Below are 13,188 nucleotides of genomic sequence, written 5' to 3'. Positions count from 1 at the left end.
GATGGACACAAATAAGTTAAAACTGCAATAAGAACTCTGAGTTTAGCAGGGAAGGGGGACAGAGCAGAGATGCAGCTCCCCAAAGTGCTGGGGCTCCCCAGAAAAGTCTCATCCTGGTAGGCTGCTGCATCTTCCCTCCCCTCCCTCCTTAATGGCTAATAAATATTAATTACTAGAAATAACACCCATCAGATGTGTCCCTGCAGGCTGCAGCCCAGACAGGGAGATGCTGCTCTGGAGCATCCTCATCCTGGGATGTTTTCCCCTGGGATGATGCAGCAGCCCCAGCAGTGTGAGCCATGGGGAAACTGAGGCACGGGCAGTGCCAGCAGCAGCTGTGGGGGCTCAGCCCAGCTCCAGAACCTCGTAGCAGAGATACGCTTGTGTTTAAATATTAAACAAGGGTGATGCTGCACAGGGACCTGTGCACGGATCCACGGCGGGATCCCCTGGCAGGGGGAGCATCCCCAGACAGATAAATATTAAATAGCCATAAATATTAAATAAGCAGGAAATGGGGTGCTCCCGGGATGTCCCTCAGGTGGGACATCCACAGGCAGGGGTCAGAGGCTGGCGAGGTGCCGCAGTGCCCGGTACGCCGTCTCCAGGAACCGCTGGAAGTTGGCCAGGATGAAGAAGCCGCCGACTTGGTGGTGGAATTGGGAGGAGAAGGTGGGCACGGGGTCCTGGTTCTCTGTGGGGTACGTCACCGTGGCCAGGCCCAGGTCCTCCATCTGCAGCCAGGCAGAGGCAGAGGCATCAGCTCCAGGCTTGGAGATGCCCCCCTGCCACAGTGAGCCCTTCATGGGCATGTAAATCCCACCGTGCCCACCCATCCTTGTGAATACAACCCCTACCTACCATGCCCACCCATTTCTTGGGGTACAGCCCCCACCATGCCCACTCATCCTTGTGAATGCAGCTCCCACTGTGCCCACCCATCCCTGTGAATACAACCCCTGCCATGTGAATGCAGGCCCTGCCATGCCCACCCATCTCTTGGGATACAGCCCCCACCATTCCCACCCTTCCTTTGGGATGCAGCCCCCATTGTGCCCACCCCTCCTTTGGCATGCAGCCCCTGCTTTACCCACCCGTCCCCACTTTGCCCCCTCACCTGCTGCTGGATGTTGGAGGACAGGTTGGCCATGTCCAGCTGCAGGGTGTCCACCAGCCCAGCGTGCCCGGGCAGCAGGGCACGGATGGTGGCCAGAGAGCCGTGGTAGACGCGGAGGCCGGCACGGATCTGGCTGAAGCAGGTCTCCTGCGGTGGGCATGGCATGGTCAGTGGGGCTGGGCATGGCCTGGCCACCAAGACACGGAGGCTCTGGGGTGGCCTGAGCCGCGAGCAGCTCGTGGCAGGGGTGGGCTGCCCGCACTCACGGCCTGGAAGGTGCGTTTGTGACACTGCTCCAGCGGCGCCTGCGCGACGTCCAGGTCCTGCCGCACCAGCAGCAGCTCGTCCTCCTTGCACAGCTGGAGGGTGTCACACTGTGGACAAAGGGGACAAGGTGAGGATACCAGAGGACCCCGACACACCCAGCACCCCCAACATCCCATCCCAGAGCTGTGGGACCCTGGAGTGGAGCCGGTGCCGTGGGGACGGAGGTGTGGCTGTTGCGTACCCAGGAAGGTCACCACATGTCCCCGGTGGGTGCCCCAACACCCCGGGGCTGAGCCTTGGGCAGTGCAGGGGACACTGCTGGCTCCTGGCCCTGCGGTATTGATAAGGGCAGGGAGGGGGTCACCTTATCTGTGACCTCGCAGTGGCTGCCATCCCCCCTCGGCAGCGTGTGGGACTCACCACCAGGCGCTGCAGCGCAGCCACGTCCCCGCGGATCTTGCGGGTGAACTCGAGGTTCCTCTGCAGGAAGAGCTGGAAGTCCTGGTCCCCTGAGAGTTCGGTCAGCGGTGCCCCGTGCAGCGCCCACCACGGTGCCCACAGCAGCACAGCCAGCAGCAGTGCCAGCCCACCTGTGGGGACAGCAGCTCAGTGCCCACCCCATGGAGCCCCACAGCCAGGATGGGCTCAGCAACCAGGACCACCCTGGGGATGGTGGCAGCAGCAGTGTGGCCTGGGGACAGGGCAGAGACCCCAAAAGGGGAGAGACACCAGTGCTCCCAGTGCCAAGGGCAGCAGCAGGGGGCTCTGGATGTGTGGGTGCACCAGGTGCTACAGGTAGGGTGAGTTTAGGGGTGCTCTGGGGGCAGTGGATCCTATGGGCAAAGTGGGTTTCAGGGGTGGTTTGGGGGCAGTGGGAGCAGTGGATGCTGTGGTTGTGGGGGCAGTGGGTGCTGTGGGCAAAGTGGGTTTTAGGGGTGGTTTGGGTGTAACAGGAGCAGCAGGGGAAGCGGGTGCAATGGGAGCAGTGGGAGATGGGGGTGCTGCGTGGCTACTCACGGGTGAGGAAGCACATGGTGGGTGCCCGGCTCGGTGTCTCCTCCTCTGTGCAGCGCGGCCCTGCCCAGCCCGGCTCGGCTCCTCTCGCTCCTGCCTGGCTGTTCATTGATCGGGTGGCATTTATAGCGCACATGGGTCTCGGGGATTCTCACCGATGAGGCAACAGCGCGATTGCTTCACTGCCTTAATCACAGCATGCAAATCTCCCGGACCGGGTGCTCGGCCGCGGCCTCAGCCCGGGCTTTCCGGAGCCGGTGGGCAGTGGTGCCCCTCGGTGTGGCTGCAGCCCCCGGTGCTGCCCGGGCAGTGGGGCGGGTGCCGGGACGGGCAGGAGGTGCCTCGGTGACTCACTAACCTGCTCGCCGGGTTCCCACCACGCTGGCCAGGTGTGCCAGAGCTCAGCACAGCAGGGTCATGTGCGGGGTCACTCACAGGGTCACTCGCAGGCGATCGGCCAAGGGGATGGTGGCTTCTCGCTGCTGCTGTCGCTCTGGGGTTGTCCCCATCCCCGGCCAGGTGGGCAGCACCCCCTGGCAGCTGCCCCACACACCAGGGTGGGTGCTGGCGGTGTGACCTTCACGGCGGTGGCACCAACTGCAGTGAGACCCGGTCCAGGCAGGTGCCCAGGGCTGTGGCTCCCTGGGGCAGCACCACGGGGCCAGATCCTGCCCTGCTGGGCGCTGTGGGGCCGGGTTGTGCCCAGTGCAGCGCCAAGCACCGGCCCCATCGGGCTGACCCCAAACCCCCGCTGTGGCCCTGCGGGGAAGAGGCTTCCAGGGCAGCCCTTGGCACGGGCTGGCTGCTCCCGGCCCCGTTGCGTGTACGAGGAAATTTTGGCTCGTGCCGGTTCCCGCAAGTCCTTCCAGGATCTGCTGGCCGGGTGCCAGCTGGCCGGCTCGGGCTCGGCACGGGCTGCCCGGGGCACGGGAGGCGCCCGCTCCCCTCACAGCCCCGGCCAGGGTGAGCCCAGGGCAGGACTGGGCTGGGGAGGCTCATCCTGCACCCCTGACCCCCGGCTGGGTCCCATCGCTGCCCTCCTGGGGGCTGTGGGGACAGCGATGGGGATGGGAACAGCGATGGGGACAGAGAACCTGGTTTCTGCAAGTTGCAGATATTGTTGGGCACTGGGATGGGCCATGCACCCAGTGGGGTAATTTGTGGGGTACAGTTAGTGGGGTACAGCCACAGCACCACTCCCAGAAGCTGGAAGTCCTGGAAGTTTCTGCCTCCAGCTGGGAAATAAACCCCCATCAGTGCAGCCAATCCATGAGTACCAAGCAGAGCCTTCCTGGCACAGCCAGGTGTGAACTCTAAAAATTACTGCTGACCTCCCTTGGAACCTGGCAGCACTAAACGTTCTGCCCTCTGGGTGTGTGAGAGGACCTTGCCAGCACTCTGCAAATGGGATTTTTGGGAGAAACAGCCCCCCCAGCTCTGCCTGTCCCCACCTGGTGGCCATTGAGGGGCTCAGGGTGGTCCCCTCAATCTGAGCACCCACAGGACCAGCCCAGAGGGTGAGGATCTGCCCTCTCAGCAGGATGGTGCTTTCAGGAATTGTGCTGGCAGCGTGGGGGGGTTGAATCAGTGCCCAAAGGCCCTGTCAGCTTTCCAGGGAAGGAAGTGGTTTCAGATACGAAACTGGGGGTGTTGGGGGGAGGAGATGGCCCAGCAAACCCCCACCATGGGTCTGGAGCTGCTCGGTCCAGGGACTGTTCCAAGAACCCACCCTGTTCTGTTTCAGCCTCGTGGCCGCCCTTCCTCTTCCTGGGGCCCAACCTGGGCACCCTCAGCCCCTTCCTGGCATCTGCCAGCTGCCCAGTGCTCCTGGGATGCCCCTGCGTCCCCAGCCCCAGCCCCCCTGGCTGGGCTCTTGCCTTCACTGGTCTCCCCCAGAGATCCCCAGAGCGGGAATGGGCTGGGACAGCCCCGCTCTTGACCTGCAGCCCTGGCTGCCATCCCGGCATGGGCGGGGCTGGGAGATTCCCAGATTTTCTCAGAGAACTCATCCCAGATGCTGATGGGAGCCACCTGGAGTGGCTGCATGTCCCCTGTCCCCATCAACCCCCAGGGTTGGTGTTGTGGGGGGCTCTGTGCCTTTCCCAATTGAATCCTCCTGGGATACTATCCTGGAGCTGCTGAGGCCACCCCCAGCACCACTGAGACAAAGCTCCAGTCCCCCAGACTGGATCTGACCCAGATCCAGTCCCATCTCTGGTGCCCCAGAGAGAGAGAGCAGAGACGCCAAACCAGCCCCATGCCCCTTCCTCATCCCAACAAACCCACAGCAGGAGCCACCTGGGCTGGTGTTTTTCCATCTTTTATTTTAAAAGTCATAATTGAAGTTTAACAAAGTTTGACCCCGTTGTGGGAGCTGGGAGGGCACCAGTGGAGACCCCACTCCTGCTCCCTCCAGCCCCGCTCCCCTCGCTGCCCCCCGGCATCGGCTCCGATGTCACCACAGGGATCCTTTGAAGGATGTTTTATTGGGGAGGGGGTCCCACCACAAGTGCAGGTGGTCAGGGGGTGTGGGCCCAGGGAACCCCCTGTGTCCCCTCCCACAGTACAGACATGCAGGGATTTATAAAAGGGGGTCTGGGGGGGACGGAGGGCCCTGCTCAGCCACCATCTGTCCAAGGGACAAATAAAAAAGCACAGCCAGGGCCCAGGGTCACGGGAAGCCATCGTCATCGTCCTCTGCCATCTCCTTGGCAAACTCCAGGTCCTGCTGCTCACGCTCCCGGCGCTCCTGGAAAGCAAAGGCCGAGGTTGGTGGCAGCTGGGGACAGGAGCCACATCCTTCCCGTGGCCGTGGTGGCCGCAGAGATCTCACCTCTGCAGATTCCAAGTCCTTGTTGTACGATTTGGGTGGGAACCTCATGGCCTGGAGAAAAAGAAGAGGAGCAGCTCAGAGTGGAGCCAGCCCTGAGCCACGTCCTGCTGTCCCCACCAGGGAGCGGGGGAAAGGCTGTGCTCACCTTCACGGACATGTTGTGGATGTCGAGGCAGAAGGAGATGCGCTGGTGGAAGGCCAGCTGGGGCTCCCGTGTGGAGTAGATGTCGATCATCTCCTTGGACTGCACGTAGCCCTTCTCGTGGTTGATGCTGGCCTCGATCACGCCGTCCCGGATGGCCTGCGAGCCCGGGCACGGGGCAGGGCATGGGATGTCCCCAAGGGCTCACACAGAGTCCCCTGAGCGTCCCCCAGCTCTCCCTGGAGGAGCCTCAACCCAAACCCAGCGGTGCTGCAGGGAGGGCTGGGGGGGAATGGGGCAGGGTGGGGGCTGTGGGCACATCCCACAGGGATGGGATTCCCTGTGCTGGTACCTTGGCAACGATGAACTCGGCGTCCTCGGGGCTGTCCAGCTGCAGCTTCTGGGCGATGTCAGCCAGGGAGATGCGCGAGTAGGAGAGGCTGATCATGCGGACACCTGCAGGACAAGGGAAGGGGATGCAGCCCCCAGGCCTGCCCAGCCTGCTGGGGGTCCCCAAACACCCTCCCCTCCTACCTGTCTTGATGACGTTGTGCCTCAGCCGAATGATCAGGGTGTAGGTGCCATCAGCCTGGAACTTGTCCCCAAACTGGTCAAGGACTTGGTTGAACTTGGCCAGGTTTCCCGTCCTGACGGCTGGAGGGAAGAAGGTGGGAATGGGGGAAGGAGAAAGGGAATTCCCACTGAGGATATTCCATGATCCCCTGACCCTGCAGGAAGGACAGACGGACAGGGGTGGGCAGCCATACCCTGGGTCAGCAGGAAGTAGGGCATGAGCGAGCGCTTGAGCGAGGGCTGCCGGAACTGGAGCCTGTCCGGGATCTCCCCGAGGAGCAGCTCCACCACGATGAGCAGCTTGTGCACCTGGGGCACAGCAAGACTCTGAGTGAGTCCCCATGGGGCCTGAAACTGTCCCTGTGCACTCCAAGAGGTCTTGCACCCATCCCCATGGGGCACAAGACTCCAGGAGATCCCAAACTCATTCCTGTCCCTGTGGGGCCTGGAAGGTCACAGATTTGTCCCTGGGAAGTTCCAAACCTGGGAGGTCCTGCACTCATCATCCCTGCAGGGCCCAACAGCCTGGGAGGTCCCAAATCTGTCCCCATGGGGCCTGACCCTGGGAGATCCCACACCTGTCCCTGCAGAACCCAACCCTGGGGGCTCCCAGATCTCATCCTGAAAGGTGCCAAGCCTGGGAGATCCCAGAACCATCCCCGTGGAGCCCAACCCTGGGGAGCCCTGGACCTGATCCTAGGAAGTCCCAAATCCCAAGGGATCTGACATCCAAGGAGGTCCCAAACCTGGGAGATCCCAAATGAAACTCCATGGGGCCTGACATCTGAGAAGGTCCCAAACCTTGGAGTTCCCAACCCAAATTCCATGGGGTCTGACATCCCAGAAGGTCCCAAACTTGGGAGCTCCCAAACCAAATTCCATGGGGTCTGACATCCCAGGAGGTCCCAAACCTGGGAGATCCCAAACCAAATTCCATGGCCCCTGACAGCCCAGAAGGTCCCACATCCAAGCCCTGCGAGATCCCAAACCTGGTAGTTCCCAAACCAAATTCCATGGGTCTGACATCCCAGAAGGTCCCAAACCTGGGAGATCCCAAACCTGGGAGCTCCCAAACCAAATTCCACAGAGCCTGACATCCCAGAAGGTCCCACATCCAAGAACTGTGAGATCCCAACCCTGAGGAGTCCCAAACCTGGGAGATCCCAACCCAAATTCCATGGCCCCTGACAGCCCAGAAGGCCCCAAACCTTGGAGTTCACAACCATCTGTGAACACCGAAACGTTGGAGTTCCCAAACTAAATTCCATGGAGTCTGACATCCCAGAAGGTCCCAAACCTGGGAGCTCCCAAACCAAATTTCATGGGGTCTCACATCCCAGAAGGTCCCAAACCTTGGAGTTCCCAACCCAAATTCCACAGCGCCTGACATCCCAGAAGGTCCCACAACCAACCCCTGTGAGATCCCAACCCCAAGAGGTCTCAGCCCCAAGCCAGGGGGCTCCTGCCCCCTCCTCACTCACCGTCTGCTTGAAGCCCACGGCCGTGTGCTGCGGGGCCTTGCGCAGGGCGTTGGTCATGGTGCGCCGCGCCTCCGAGTACTCCAGCTGGATGGCCTTGATCCGCCCTGCGCCCACACGGGGCGGGTGGGGAAAGCCACCCAGTGAATCCAACCTGACCTACACGGATGGGGCTCCAAATCCTGCCTGGAAGCCCCACCTCCAGCTGATCAAAGGGGTTCTCTGAGGAACCGGAGGTGCCGGGAGGCAGGGCAGGCGCCGAGCCCCGCTCACCTGTGTAGTACAGGTACCGAGCCCACTCGTTGTTGTTGGCCTGCTCGGGGAACACGGATTTGGAGACGAGTTTTTCAGCCTGGTCGTAGAGGTTGTAGTGGAGGTAATTCCTCAGGAGCAGGTTCAGGAGCGTGGCCTGGCCGTCGGCGTCGTGGCGCAGCGTGGCCGTGCGGAGCCGGGCGTGCAGGAAGCTGTGGGGTGGGACAGGGAGTCGGGGAACAGGGAGGAAAACAGGGGGATCAAACTCAGGGACAGCCCTCCACAAAAAGAGGGAGGAAAACAGGGGGATCAAGCTCTTCCCACAGGAAGAGAGAGGAAAACAGGGGGATCAACCTCTTCCCACAGGAAGAGAGAGGAAAACAGGGGGGATCAAATCAGGGACAGCCCTCCATAAAAAGAGGGAGGAAAACAGGGGGATCAAACTCTTCCCACAAAAAGAGGGAGGAAAACAGGGGGATCAAGCTCAGGGATAGCCCTCCACAAAAAGAGCAAGGAAAACAGGGGGATCAAGCTCTTCCCACAAAAAGAGGGAGGAAAACAGGGGGATCAAGCTCTTCCCACAAAAAGAGGGAGGAAAACAGGGGGGATCAAGCTCTTCCCACAAAAAGAGGGAGGAAAACAAAAGGATAAAACTCAGGGACAGCCATCCACAAAAAAAGGGAGGAAAACACGGGGATCAAGCTCAGGGATAGCCCCCCACAAAAAGAGGGAGGAAAACAGGGGGATCAAGCTCAGGGACAGCCCCCCACAAAAAGAGGGAGGAAAACAGGGGGATCAAGCTCAGGGACAGCCATCCCACCTCCGGACCACGTCGAGTTTGTTGAGGAATTCGTAGATGCGGGAGTGGTAGTAGTAGCACTTGGCCACCACCAGGTCCAGGGCGCGGCGGTTCTGGGAGCTGATCTTCTGCATCAGGTCATCGGACACCTTCTGAGCCTGAGGGACAGCAAGGGAGGTCAGAGCAGGGGGATTGATCCCAGGAGGGGCAGAGACCACCCGGGCTGTGGGGAACAAGCAAACACTGCTGGGATGAGGGACAGCAAGGGGCAGAGGCAGGGGATGGCTGGGGGGCAGCTCAGGGTCTCACCTCGGGGTACCTCTTGCTGTTCATCAGGTAGATGACGAGCAGCAGCTGCAGGTAAGCCTCCACCTCTGGCAGGAGAGGGGCTGAGGCTGCTTTCCCTGTCCTTGGGCGGAATTGCAGCTCAGCTTCTGTGTCCATGGACTGAGGGGAGAGAGAAATTGGGGATCACCGTCCCTGTGTGGAGACAGCAGCCAGCCCAGGACTGCAAGGACCTGTCCCCGCTCACATCTGTGTCTGAGCAGAGGGGCTGCTCATCCCCAGTGTCCCCAGACCCCACTGCCCTACTCCAGAGGCTATTTGGAGAGGGAAAGAATCATGGAATTCCAGGCTTTTTGAGTTGGAGTGGCCTTCAATTCATCCCTACCCTGCCACCTTCCACTAAATGAGGTTTTTCCCAGCCTTGTCCAACCCAGCCATGGACACTTCCAGGCATGGGGCAGCCACAACTTTCCTGGGAAATCCATTCTGGTGCTTCACTGCCATCACAGGGAAGAATTTCTGACAAATATCCCTCTGTCAGTGGCAAGCCATTTCCCCTTGTCCTGTCACCCCAAGCCCTTGTAAATATTCCCTCTCCATCTTTCCTGTTGCTTCTTCAGATACTGGGAGGCCACAATAAGTTCACCCCTAAACCTTCTTTTCTTCAGGGTGAACAATCCCAATTCTCCTTGTCATTTCTCACAGTTGAGCTGCTCCATCCCTTTGAATAGCCTCTGGATTCACTCCTACACCTCCACAAGGCTGAAAAATCCCAATTCTCCCTGTCCTTCCTCACAGCTGAGCTGCTCCATCCCTTTGATTATCCTCTGGATTCACTCCTACACCTCCACATCCTTCCTGTGCTGGGGCAGTGTTGTTGCAGGCTCCCAGCTAGGTAATAATTAGCATTATTTATGATTGCAGAAGGCTGACCAATTGTTTTATTCTACTATATTAAACTATATTTATTAAGAAGCTCATCACCTTTACAGACAGTCTGATACAGCTTTGACTTAAGTGGTCATTCTCTTTAAATGATAATTCTGACCAGTTTTTAACTAAAACTTTAAACTAAACACCATCACCAGTGTCTAACCAAGAAATCCCCCTTTGGTAAACAACCTCCATAACACAACCCACACGTGCACAACAACAGGTGCAGCAAGTGCAGATAAGAATTGTTTCTCATTATTTTTCTCTGATTTTCCCACAGGAAAATGCCTGGGGAAGTCCTCGGTTGGTCTCTGCGGGCAGAGAGAATTCTACAGGGGTTAGGGGGGTGTCAGCAGAGCAGGGCAGAGGGGAGGGCAGCAGGTGTCCCTACCTCCTCCAGGAAGCCCAGCAGGAAGTCCCTGACAGTGCAGTTGGAGGTGAAGAAGCCGTGGATGGCCTTGTGCAGCACGTTGGGGTTGAGGCGGCGCGAGGTGGAGGGCAGAGCCCGCAGGGCCCTCAGGACGTAGCGCGGCTCCTTCCCCGACACCGCCTTCTCCAGCTGCTTCACGTGCTCCTTGATGTCTGTGGGGGCACAGAGGGACACCCCTGAGCCCAAACCCTCTGCCAGCACAGCCAGGGCTGTCCCCTTGCCCTGTTCTGCTGTTCCCACCTGCCCTTGGTGTCCCCAGTGTCCCACCTGCCCTGTTTGGAGCTTCACGTGCTCCTCGATGTCTGTGGGGGTACAGAGGGACACCCCTCAGCCCAAACCCTCTGCCAGCACAGCCAGGGCTGTCCCTTCGCCCTGTCCTGCTGCCCTGAGCTCCCTCTGCCCATGCCCTTGGTGTCCCCAGTGTCCCACCTGCCCTGTTTGGAGCTTCACGTGCTCCTTGATGTCTATGGGGGAAAAATCCTCTGCCAGCAGCACCCCTGAGCAAAGCCAGGGCTGTCCCCTTGCCCTGTTCTGCTGTTCTGAGCTGCCCTTGGTGTCCCCAGTGATCCCACCTGCCCTGTTTGGAGCTTCACGTGCTCCTCGATGTCTGTGGGGGCACACACGGACACCCCTCAGCCCAAATCCCAGGGCTGCCCCCTCGCCCTGTCCTGCTGTTCTGAGCTGCCCTTGGTGTCCCCAGTGATCCCACCTGCCCTGTTTGGAGCTTCACGTGCTCCTCGATGTCTGTGGGGGCACACACGGACACCCCTCAGCCCAAATCCCAGGGCTGCCCCCTCGCCCTGTTCTGCTGTTCTGAGCTGCTCTTGGTGTCCCCAGTGTCCCCCCTGCCCTGTTTGGAGCAGGGCGGTGGAAAGGCCCTTGCAGAGTTTTCTCCCTCTGCACCACCATGGGGTCCCAGCACAGCAGCCCCCCTGCCCCTCACAGTCTGTCCCCAAACGCCCTCACCCTCACAATTCCCTTCTACAGTGATGGCCCCAAAACACAATTCCATCCCCCATTCTTCAGTGACCCCAAAACCAACCTCCCCCTTCCTTTCCCTCACACACCGCCCCAAACACCCTTCTCCAGTGTCTCCCGCACAGAAAACACAGCTCCCGTCTCCATTTCCCTCCCTAAATCCCTTTCCCTATAGTGACACCCCCCAAACACACCTCCCCTCTCCCCTTCCCTTTCCCCAAAGTGTCCCCTACCCTAAACTCAGCTCTCAGTTCTCTTTCCCTCAGAGCCCCCAGCACTGATCTCACCATTCCCCTCCTCCATCACCTTTTCTCAGCCCCCCTCAGGTACCCCCACCCTGACCCCCTCAGGGCTTCCTGTACCTCCCCCCAATCCCCCCCTCCAACACCCCCAATCTGTGCCAGACCCCCTTCAACCCCCTCAGTCCCCCCTCATCCCCACAGCCACCCCCATTACAACAACACCCCCCCCTCACCCTCCAGCGTGATCGCGTCCAGCTCCCGCTGCGGCTGCCGCTCTCCGCCCGCCTCGGGGGCCACCGGCGCCGCCTCCTCGTGCATCTCGACGTCGGGGGGTGCGGGCGGGGGTCCCTCCGGGGGTGCCTTGGCCTTGTCGCCGCGGCGGCGGGACGCGCCGTCCTGCTTCATGGCGTGACACTGCACAACGGGCCGCCAGGCGCGACCAGCCGAGCGACGAGCGACACACGATCGTCTCCTTCCGCCTTTCGCTCGTCAGTTTCCGTCCTCGCTCGGGTTGTTCCGTCGCGCTTTCGGATGGCTCGGGCACCGCTCGGGGAGTTCCGTCGCGGCCGCTCGTCGAGTTTCGTGATGGTCTCGGGTATTTCCGTCTTCGCTCGTAGATTTTCGCCTGCATTTTCGGGCGTTATCGTCGAGCCCTCTCGGAAGGTTCCGGTATCAATCGGCTTCTTTCGCTGCTCTCCTTCGGGAATCTCCGTAGAGCTTTCGGGGGTTTCCGCCGGGTGCTGAGCTGTTCCCGCCTTTTGGGGGCGCGAGCGAGTCTTCGCTGAGGTCCCGTGAGGGGCTTGTCCGTGAGGGGAGATCCCGTGAAGGGACCCGCGAGGAGCTGGTCTGTGAGGGGCATCCCGTAAAGGTCACGTACATTGTCCATGAGGGGAGATCCCGTGAAGGGTCCCGTGAGGAGCTGGTCTGTGAGGGGCATCCCGTAAAGGTCCCGTGAGGGGCTTGTCCATGAGGGGAGATCCCGTGAAGGGTCCCGTGAGGAGCTGGTCTGTGAGGGGGCATCCCGTGAAAGGGGCTTGTCTGTGAGGGGGGATCCCGTGAAAGGGGCTTGTCTGTGAGGGGGATCCCGTGAAGAGTCCCGTGAGGGGCCGGGCTGGGATCGGGGATTCTGTGAGGGGCCGGGCTGGGGCCAGGTCGGGACTCCCGTGAAGGGTCCCGTGAGGGGCTGGGCTGGGACTGGAAATTCTGTGAGGGGTCCCGTGAGGGACCGCACTAGGACAAGGTCGGGGGTCCCATGAAGTGTCCCGTCGTGAGGGACTTGTCTGTGAGGGGGCACCCCGTGGAGGGTCTCTTGAGGGGCTTGTCTGTGAGGGGGCATCCCGTGAAGCGTCCCGTGAGGGGCCGGCCTGGGACCGGGGATTTTCTGAGAGCTCCCGTGAGGGGCTGGGCTGGGACAAGGTGGGGGAACCCGTGAGGGGTCCCGTGAGGGGCTGGGCTGGGACAAGGTGGGGGAACCCGTGAGGGGTCCCATGAGGGGCTGGGCTGGGATCGGGGATTCTCTGAGGGGTCCGTTGTGGTCCATGTGGGGTCGGTCTGGGACCGGGGACCCTGCAAAGGGTCCCGAACCCGTGAGGGGTCCCATGAGGGGCTGGGCTGGGATCGGGGATTCTCTGAGGGGTCCCTTGTGGTCCATGTGGGGTCGGTCTGGGACCGGGGACCCTGCAAAGGGTCCCTTGTGGGCTTGGGGACCCTGTGAGGGGCTGGGCTGGGATCGGGAATCCCGTGAGTGAGGAGGGAGCTGGGAGCAGGGATCCCATGAGGGGCCAGGTTGAAGCTGGGGGTTCTGTGAGGGGCCTGGTCTGGGACTGAGGCCAAAGGGTCTCATGG

At 60.9% G+C, this 13,188-nt stretch overlaps 2 protein-coding genes across 2 annotated transcripts; both read right to left on the bottom strand.

The window, feature by feature from the left end:
- Positions 1 to 520: 520 nt before the first annotated feature.
- Positions 521 to 2,417, bottom strand: CSF3 (colony stimulating factor 3). Its single transcript, XM_059489352.1, has 5 exons — positions 2,402 to 2,417; positions 1,805 to 1,974; positions 1,384 to 1,491; positions 1,118 to 1,264; positions 521 to 734 (listed from the first exon to the last, which is right to left on the bottom strand). The coding sequence occupies exons 1-5, from the start codon at positions 2,415 to 2,417 to the stop codon at positions 564 to 566; spliced, it is 612 nt and encodes a 203-aa protein (XP_059345335.1). The 3' UTR covers positions 521 to 563.
- A 2,282-nt stretch (positions 2,418 to 4,699) lies between these two features.
- Positions 4,700 to 11,854, bottom strand: PSMD3 (proteasome 26S subunit, non-ATPase 3). The gene is made up of 12 exons (XM_059489351.1): positions 11,577 to 11,854; positions 10,085 to 10,275; positions 8,785 to 8,922; positions 8,497 to 8,633; positions 7,698 to 7,888; positions 7,428 to 7,531; positions 6,141 to 6,255; positions 5,908 to 6,027; positions 5,726 to 5,829; positions 5,377 to 5,532; positions 5,232 to 5,282; positions 4,700 to 5,147 (listed from the first exon to the last, which is right to left on the bottom strand). Exons 1-12 carry the CDS (start codon positions 11,746 to 11,748, stop codon positions 5,070 to 5,072), a joined length of 1,557 nt encoding a protein of 518 aa, XP_059345334.1. The 5' UTR covers positions 11,749 to 11,854; the 3' UTR covers positions 4,700 to 5,069.
- Between the last annotated feature and the right edge of the window lie 1,334 nt (positions 11,855 to 13,188).

Source organism: Ammospiza nelsoni, chromosome 26 (genome assembly GCF_027579445.1).
Source record: "Ammospiza nelsoni isolate bAmmNel1 chromosome 26, bAmmNel1.pri, whole genome shotgun sequence".
Lineage (NCBI taxonomy): Eukaryota > Metazoa > Chordata > Aves > Passeriformes > Passerellidae > Ammospiza > Ammospiza nelsoni.
The sequence above is the reverse complement of the archived record's forward strand: the minus strand, read 5'-3'. Positions and strand labels throughout refer to the sequence as shown.